Source organism: Ylistrum balloti, unplaced genomic scaffold (assembly GCF_031769215.1).
Source record: "Ylistrum balloti isolate Yb309-2 unplaced genomic scaffold, AGI_CSIRO_Ybal_v1 Utg369960, whole genome shotgun sequence".
Classification (NCBI taxonomy): domain Eukaryota; kingdom Metazoa; phylum Mollusca; class Bivalvia; order Pectinida; family Pectinidae; genus Ylistrum; species Ylistrum balloti.
In genome coordinates, this window is record NW_026782058.1 from 316,432 (window position 1) to 326,239 (window position 9,808).

Here is a 9,808-nt window from a genome sequence, read left to right on the forward strand (position 1 = left end):
AAAAGTGTCTAATTGAAAACTTTAATTTGATTGGACGAAGCTAAATATCGTCCAATCAGATACGCCGTTACAAACGAAATTGTAACTAAACTGTAAAACCGTAAATTAATTCTTGCTCCGGGAACAATTCCGGATTTAAATGTATTCCGTTTATTTTTTAGTTTTGATGTAGGTCAGCGTCTTTTAAACGCTTCATTTTTAAGATATTTGAAGCAAGCGCTTCTATGACTTAGTTTTGTATCCAGTGGTTACAATCAAAATACAGGCTGTGTGAAAGAAGAAATCTAGTTATTCCTTTTACGTTTGAGGTTTGTTTTTCGGAAAAAGTTGATGATATAAGGTCTTCCAAACTATCACATGAATAGCTTTATAAGTTTGCATTAAAATGTATATTTCATGATAGAATAAGATAACATTATCAAATGATTTAACAAATGTGATGGCCTCATAACACTAAAATTCATTGCTGACATGGTGTATACTCAGCTCAAGCGTTGCAGCATTTAAGTTTGAAATAATTTATTAGCAGACATGTGGTGTGTGACTTGTGAGTTAATCATTTTTGGCACCGCTAGTCAGGCATGCTATCGATAACAACAATAAAACTTTTGTTCGTGATGTTTATTAAAGTGGCTGTCCTCTGAGTTACGCTATATAGTGGATGTTTTATTGAATTGTAAATGAAATAGACAATTTACCTAAATTTGATATTTTGTTCACAGATGTAGATCTATCATATCCATGTTTTGGCCAGTTTATTGTAGACATGCCATTTTGTATGGCTATTTTTAAAAAGAAGAATTTCATGACTTACCAGTACACTGACACTTGAGTTCAAAAGATAAAAATATAAAAAGAGAATGCAATGGTTATCCAGTGTATCATCACAAATTAAATGATGTTCTCAACCTGTTGAAGGAAAGATATAGTCAAAAGCATTAAGACTACATGTATATGCAGTTAGTGAAGTTGCATGATAAACTTCGAAATGCATTCATGATTATACCCCATGAGAAAAGGGCCCAGAATATTTTCAAATAATTGTCATGTTTACTTTCTTACAGAAAAATAAAAACAAACAAAAATGCCTAAGAAGAAGTCAAAAAAGTCGGGCAAACTGTCCAAGATGACAGAGGAGGAGAGAATTGCATACGAAGAAAACAAACGGTTGGCAGAAGAAGAAATGAAGAAAAAGAAAGAGGATATGCTTACACAGTTCTTGAAGGTAACAACAAGAGAACAGTTATAGACATTTATGATTATTATATTGATGTGATATAGATATACCTTCGTGATTGGACGTTATATATGTGAAATTCAGCTATTAGTTATACCACTAAAAAGCATTTTTTTCTATAGGATTCCTGCTATTTTAGTAATGTGATAGCTGTATTTCACATTCCACCTGATACCATAGATATTTTTGTATATCACAACAGTATGCAATTTACATGTGAGGTTTCAATATTTCATGACACCTTTATCAAATTAATTACTTACTTACTTATAGTTACTTATAGTTGATTTCCAGTACAGGAATTAAAATTCCTCTTCACCGGACTCGTTATTGTTAATCAATGTAGTTCTGTCACTTCCATTCTTTTTTATATCTGCTCTGTAGCTGTAATACAGCTCCTGGTGTTTCCATTGTTTATCCAGGCGATTTTTGAATGTGTTAGTGTTGGGTGCGTTGACTACATATTCTGGTAGGTTGTTCCATACTTTACTATTTATATAGTGTATAAGATGGTTTTGAATAGACCATACTTAACAAAGTATAAGTACTAACAAACTCCTGAGGGAGGTGAAATGTACATTGAAATATCACAAATTAATTTCTCAATGGTATAATACTTTTTATTCTCTTTCACTCTCTCTTATATATATATGATCAATGAAGTAATAGCAATGGTACGGACAAGCAAATTGCTAAATTTTCAAGGCAACCTGGCCCTTTTTCAAGACTTGTATCATATATCTATTCCAGTAATACACATCCAACGAACATCAGTACTAATATTGGACAATACAGACAATATTACTTATTAGATTCTATATATATATAGCAACACATGTTTTAAATATAAAGTATAAAATAGATATTCAGAAATATTTCCATGAGTTGGATAGATATATAACTAGAACAGCATTTACCCCTAAACAAAATCCGGAGTCCTGGGACAGAGTAGATATTCTACTGGAATATTCCTTGCCACTGAACAAATCTGGAGTACTGTATGGGATAAAGGTATTATTAGATTAGTCTTAAACAAAACCTGGAGTCCTAGAATGGGATAGATATTCTACTGGAATAACCCTTACCCCCGAACAAAACCTGGTGTCTTCGTGGGATAGAGGTTTAACTAGAATATTGATATCCCTAAACAAAACCTGGAGTCTTGGGTGAGATAGATGTTTTATTGGGTTAGCCCTTACCCCTAAACAAGGCCTGGAGTTCTGGGTTAGTTAGATGTTTTATTGAGTTAGCCCTTACCCCTAAACAAGGCCTGGAGTCCTGGGTGAGATAGATTTTTTTATTGAGATAGCCCTTACCCCTAAACAAGAAGCCCTTACCCCTAAACAAGGCTGGAGTCCTGGGTGAGATAGCCTGGAGTCCTGGGTTTGTTTTATTGAGTTAGCCCTTACCCCTAAACAAGGCCTGGAGTCCTGGGTGAGTTAGATGTTTTATTGAGTTAGCCCTTACCCCTGAACAAGGCCTGGAGTCCTGGGTGAGTTAGATGTTTTATTGAGTTAGTTACCCCTAAACAAGGCCTTGAGTCCTGGGATGGGGTAGATTTTTTACTGGAATAGAGCTTGCCCTGTAAAACATACAAGGAAATAGCTTGAACATTTTAAAGTAAACTGTTTGATGCACTAAAAATAGTCCAGGGGATATTAGTTACCGTTACTCAGATTTCATTCTTTGAAGATGATGTTTAACCAAGACCAGATTTAAAATTCTGTAGTGATTTTATTATTGAAACTGAATTGCATGTAGTAGGTATTATTCATTGATCTCATTGAAGTCACCTTATTCTCTTTCACTTTATAGGACAAACTAACCAAGGAGGAAAGAGCAACAAAGTTTAATATGAACAAACTGAACCATCAGTGGAGAAATATTATGAGGGAGTCTAAATCTAAGGAACTGAAGAAAGATATTGAGATTCTGAGTCAGACATTTGAGAGAATCGTGGATAGGAAAGATGCTACCATCAAATCTCTAGCCAAAGACCTCCAAGAAGCTGAGGAACAGTATGCCATGGCACTGCGTAGTCATCTACAGAATGTTGACAATCTCATTGGTAATTAATTAATAATCATCTGCTGATTAGACAATTAGAGACAGCTTGTTACTGAAGCTAGTAAGACACTGCTTCCACAGTTTTTACTACATTCCCATCCTTTACAATATCTTTCCCTTTAAACAGCCACAAACCACCTCTTTAGGGTATACCATGAAGCCTCTTAATGGCCTTTACTTACCTAAAATGTACAGGTCAAAAGTGCAAAATCCAATGTGAATAGATAAAAGACAATATCCTGCCCACCTAGCAAAACTAAACACTGGAGATACACTGTTTACTTATTACTAGCTGGTTATTTGTTTATTTTTCTTTCTCATTTACATTTTAAGATAGCCAACTGTTGAGAAAACATGTTCCAGTTTTAGGTATGGACCAATATTTTTGATAGCTATGTTGTATTCAGTAGTTTTACCACGCTCAAAAATTTGTGGATTTTGAACCAACAGATTTACAGAAGGAGAGATTGCAGACTTTACACAGAGAGTATGATGAGGAACTTGCCATCATCCGAGAAGAATTTGACACTGAACGAGCCATAATGATCGAGCAACATAACGTTGAAAATAATGATATAGCAGACATTTTATTTGCCATGGAACAAAATTTTAATGAGAAAGAATCAGAAGCTAAAGCGGAGTTCCACAGTTTAAGGGATGAAATCAGAAACAAGGTAATGTTTCTCTCTATTTATCAACTTTAAGTTTGTGAGGGTTGATGACTTCATCTTAATAGAAAAGTATTAAAGAGATAAAGGACCCGACTACATAGACATATCTTTTCCTATGCAACATTATCATCTTCAGCAGTAGTAAAATGATGTTTTTAATTTCAAATGCATCATGAAATTTCAATTTGATACAAACTTTAAAGCATAAGGAAAAGAAGTACTTATAATAAATGGAGATTGTTTCAAAAAGATTTTGTTTTTCATAAAAAAACCCAATTAGGACATGGAGGAGAAGCATGGACTACGACACACATTGCAAGACAAAGTGGAGAACTTGTGGCTGCAGTTCAAACTGGCTCTGAAAAATTACAATGAAACAACAGAGGAAAGAAAGACAGCTTTTGAAACTTTAAAGAAAAAGGATGATGAATCTGCAAAAGAAATTGATACCCAGATGAGAAGACTCCAAAGAATCTCAGTAAGTAATTCCGAAAAGCTCATGTTTCACAGTGTATATGCTGTGCAATGTTACTGTAACATAAAACACTGTTTGTTCATGGGTAGAATTTTATTGATCCATATTCTAAAATTTGTAGTGAACCTTTAAACTTGGTCAAAGTTTAAGCAGCTCCAGACTGCCATAATCATTACAAAAATATTAAGAATAAATATTTATTGACTATATCTAGGCATACTATGTATAAAGTGCTTGAAACTTTAGTTCGGTAATTTGAGTCAAAATCAATGTGTAAAGAAAGTGTGATAAGTAGATTACAGATTGGGTAATGGGAAACACTGTAATGTCCCTCGACAAGCTGAGGGTGCAACCAGCAGAGTATCAGCAAGGGTTAATTATCAGCAGTTATTTAATATACCCATTAGTTTAATAATGCTCAGAACAATTTTGAATAGAAACATTTTGTTTCACCTTACAGGACCAGATAGCTCAGCTGAAAGGAAAGATGTCTGCAAATGCTAAAGAATGTGAAGAAAGAAACAAGCAAATAAAAGAGGTAGGTGTGGTTATAGATTTTTAATACCTCAAACCTATTCATCTAAAATATCTGACAGCTCCATTTCAACAAAACCAATGCTCTTCATCTAAGATTTTTAATACATCCATTTCCTCAAATCGAAGCTTTTCCTCTAAAATATCTGATATCTAATCCTTTCCAAAACCCAATGTTCCTACTAAGATGGGTCAGAGATCTAACTACACTTGTAATGTTTGTATGATCCAGGTGTCTTAAGTCAGAGATCTAACTACACTTGTAATGTTTGTATGATCCAGGTGTCTTAAGTCAGAGATCTTACTTCACTTGTAATGTTTGTATGATCCAGGTGTCTTAAGTCAGAGATCTAACTACACTTGTAATGTTTGTATGATCCAGGTGTCTGAAGTCAGAGATCTAACTTCACTTGTAATGTTTGTATGATCCAGGTGTCTTAAGTCAGAGATCTAACTACACTTGTAATGTTTGTATGATCCAGGTGTCTTAAGTCAGAGATCTAACTACACTTGTAATGTTTGTATGATCCAGGTGTCTTATCTTAAGGTCTACTTTTTCAGTAAGATGTTCGCTCCAACCTTTTGTTCTATCAAGATGTCAACATTTGATCTCAGATTTTTACCTAAATATTTCTGGACATCTGTCACTTGTCTTCTGTTTGTCAGTTTGTCATCTCAACTAAAAGTCCGAGGGAAAGTAATGAAAGTGAAATTATAAAACTATCATGTTGCAGGAACGAGAAAAGATGTTGGCTCACTTCCAGGAACTGAAGGCTCAGATGAACAAGATGAGAGAGGGTGAGAGGGACAAGCTAACCAAACTGACACTGGAAAGCAATGCCAGTATAAAGGAGCTTAAGAGACAAAGGGAAAAGGTGAGCTTTCCTTAAAGTAAGATTAACGTTCAGTAAAAATGATGTCCATTCATCATATCCTCCCACATCTGTAATAACCTTACAGACAGATCAAGACAAATCCATTCTCATCCTGATTGTAACTAAATATCCGGTCACTGTGCAACCTGCTTTACGTTTGGTACAGAGTGCAATGTCATAATGGTTGCAGACCAAAGTGTTGCTATATGTAAGACTTGCTGCACTTAAGTCATCACAGGCTTTCCCAATGAACTGACCACAATGGACAACAGATACAAGTTTATGGAAACTTCCATTAGGAGGTTGCCCAGCTGACTTCAGATTTGTTTCTTGATTAAGTGTATATCAGTATTGGAAGGGAGGGAAAATCATTGAGCTATTGATTCACTAGATTTTTTTTTACTTGTTTATATTAATTTTATCACAATAGGAGTACTTATCACGATCATTGAATTGAATGCTGATTTGGTTTTACATATGTCCGAATAATGTTCACTTTTATAGTTGTATGCCCTGTATGCTGTTGCTCCAGAAATATGTTGTAAAACAATTCTTTTCAATAAACAGGTGGAGAGCATAATGAAGGTGGCAGAAATGTGTAGGAAACTGGAAACAGAAGAGGAGAAAGTGTTACCATTTTATGCCACTTCACTGACAAAGGATGAAGTAGAGGATGTTGAGGCAGCCATATTGGAACAGGCTAACGAGCCTCTGGTTCAGGTGAGAATAAGAATCTGATGTATTGGTTTGCAACAGGCTAAAGAATCTCTTGTTCAGATGAGAAAACAAGCATAATGCATTGGTTTGGAACAAGCTTAAGAGATTCTGGTTTAGGTGAGAACAAGAGTATGATGCATTGTTTTTTTTTTTGGAACAAGCTTATAAGGTTTTGAATAGACTAATGAACATCTTATTCATGTGAGAGCTCAAGTGTGATGCATTGGTTTAAAACGGGCTGATGAGCTTCTTGTTCAGGCAAGAACGCAGATGTGATGCTTTGGTTTGATCAGAATCATCATTATGTTTAATTCATGCTATCATCATCATTTTAATTTGAAATTATGATGATGATGATGATGATGATGATGATGATGATGATGATGATGATCATGTGCCCATTGCTTTCTTTAATCTTAACCACTTGATGTTTATATACAATATTTATATTGAATTGTCTCTACATATTGTACAAGTTTCTATCTCTGTATGTCAGTACATTGTAAGTGTATTTATTCCTGAAGATTCAGATGCCATTTAAATTAGCTATTACAGGATGGTTGACATCATTATTGGAATTCTTGTTATAATTGTGTGAATATTTTATATAAATTGTAAAAATCTACAACTGTTTTTGGTTTCCAGTTGATAACCTAATTAACTGTTAGTTCTCTGGGAGAAAATGTCTATACTTGACTGTGCATTTGTCACTGCTTTGATTTAGAGAAAATGAAAATTCCTGTAACTGATAATATAAAATTGCACAAGAAAAGATTGCTGTATTTTGTAGATCATGCATGAGTACACCTCACTGGAGAATTTCTGGAAGCGGTTTAATAAAGTGATGTTGGACAAACTTGCACTAGATAAGGAAAAGCAGGGCCTTGTACAGGAAAATCAACAACTGAGAACTCTCCTCAAACAGTACCTGGATGGCATCTCCGTAAACGACGAGATCCTCAGCCAAGTCAACCCACTGTTTATAGTAAACAACAAAACAAACGTCAAGTAAGTACTCCTCAGTCTTCAGAACAAAACAGGTTGATAGTATATATTGTTTAGCTAATTAATTAGAAGCATGCATGCTGTACATCTTTGACACAATTTTTAATTCACCAGATTTGAAATAGTCTCCTTATTCATTTGAATAAGATTTGTTATCAAGTTACCGTTTATTCTATGTCTGTTTTATATGAATATGATATATAAGAATGACACCGATCAGATTTAATGTACTGTTTTTGTTACTCATCAGGTTAAACGTTCCTGTTCTGGATCCTCGTGTGCGTCGCCCTGTCGCCCAGACAGTTGTGGAGGCAGCACACGTCGTCAAACATGTCCTCCATTCATAGACTTTGGGTCATATGATCAATTTTTAAGTTCAAGGTCACACTGAGAGACATCTTCACTGAAAACAACACAACCATTCCAGTACTTATTAGACTTTTAAATTTCGTTAAGGAGTCATTTTTTTCTGTGAATTTGTTACAGTATTCAGAAAAAAGCAGATTTCTTTTTTAAATTCTTTGATGAATGTTGTAACAGTATCAATAGCAGTGTTACACAATTCGAATGTTGTAGAGAATCCCTGTAACTCTGATCAAATCTACTTCTACATGAAAGCATGGTACCGGTTTTCAGAAACATGCACACAGAGAAAAACGTACAAAAATCCTTTCTGATATGCTAAAATGCTATGTCAGTATTCCCCACACCATGGGGTGTGATGTTGTCTGTGATATTTTGTACATGTTGTACACTCTGTGTAATGACACAGATACCTATTGTAATTATATTTATCTGTACATGTATATAAATGTAAATAAATGAATGATATAACAAATTTATCTTTGCTTTTATACATGTTTACCTGCAAACCACTTACAGCACACCATAAGATAGCGGGCTAATTTTTATTTTTTTATATATATATATGTATATATATATAGTCAAGATGCGATATTTAAAATAATTTAACCACAAGTTTATATGCGCATATAACTCATGATGAGAGGATGAGTGAGGGGAGGGAGGGGAGAGAAAGTGATTAGTTTATCAAGTATATTTCTTGGCACCGACAGCAGAAGTCAGCACTAATATCCTCCCTTTGTTAATGTTATGTACTGTATCTGTCTCAGACTTACGTGTATGTCCTCTTGGTCCCTAGTCATCGCTTTTGAAGTCGGGCCTGATCAGAATACAAAATGCTGATGGGTGGCCATCTTGGATTTTACCAATGAAAGAACTGGATGGATCTTTCTCGAATTCAGTGTGTAGGTTCTCCTTGGTCTATGGTGGCAACATTTCCATTTTGAGATTGATCAGATCTTAAAAATGGCTGACAGGCTACCATATTGAATTTTGACAATGAAAGTTTGGTATACTTTCTATGGAAATACTGGATGGTCTTTCACAAGTTTACCTCTTGTACCTAGCGGTTCTCTTTGTACTTAACAGTTCCCTTTGTACCTAGCGTTTCTCTTTGTACCTAGCAGTTCTCTTTGTACCTAGCAGTTCTCTTTGCACTTAGCAGTTCTCTTTGTACCTAGCAGTTCTCTTTGTACCTAGCAGTTCTCTTTGTACCTAGCAGTTCCCTTTGTACCTAGCAGTTCTCTTTGTACCTAGCAGTTCCTAGCAGTTCTCTTTGTACCTAGTGGTTCTCTTTGTACTTAGCAGTTCCCTTTGTACCTAGCAGTTCTCTTTGTACCTAGCAGTTCCTAGCAGTTCTCCTTGTACCTAGCAGTTCTCTTTGTACCTAGCAGTTCCTAGCAGTTCTCTTTGTACCTAGCGGTTCTCTTTGTACCTAGCAGTTCTCTTTGTACTTAGCGTTTCCCTTTGTACCTAGCAGTTCTCTTTGTACCTAGCAGTTCCTAGCAGTTCTCTTTGTACTTAGCAGTTCCCTTTGTACCTAGCAGTTCTCTTTGTACCTAGCAGTTCTCTTTGTACCTAGCAGTTCTCTTTGTACCTAGCAGTTCCCTTTGTACTTAGCAGTTCCCTTTGTACCTAGCAGTTCTCTTTGTACCTAGCAGTTCTCTTTGTACCTAGCAGTACACTTTGTACCTAGCAGTTCTCTTTATACCTAGCAGTTCTCTTTGTACCTAGCAGTTCCTAGCAGTTCTCTTTGTACCTAGCGGCTCTCTTTGTACCTAGCAGTTCTCTTTGTACTTAGCGTTTCTCTTTGTACCTAGCGATTCTCTATATACCTAGCAGTTCCCTTTCAGCTGTGAAAGTG

The 9,808-nt window shown here is 35.4% G+C and overlaps 1 protein-coding gene across 1 annotated transcript; it reads left to right on the plus strand.

Annotated features, from left to right (window-relative positions):
* The first annotated feature begins 258 nt into the window (after positions 1–258).
* LOC132547552 (dynein regulatory complex subunit 2-like) lies at positions 259–8,004 on the plus strand. The gene is made up of 10 exons (XM_060211323.1): positions 259–308; positions 1,065–1,225; positions 3,053–3,305; positions 3,755–3,978; positions 4,256–4,453; positions 4,911–4,988; positions 5,719–5,859; positions 6,427–6,579; positions 7,367–7,584; positions 7,832–8,004. Exons 2-10 carry the CDS (start codon positions 1,085–1,087, stop codon positions 7,926–7,928), a joined length of 1,503 nt encoding a protein of 500 aa, XP_060067306.1. The 5' UTR covers positions 259–308; positions 1,065–1,084; the 3' UTR covers positions 7,929–8,004.
* The last annotated feature ends 1,804 nt before the right edge of the window (positions 8,005–9,808 follow it).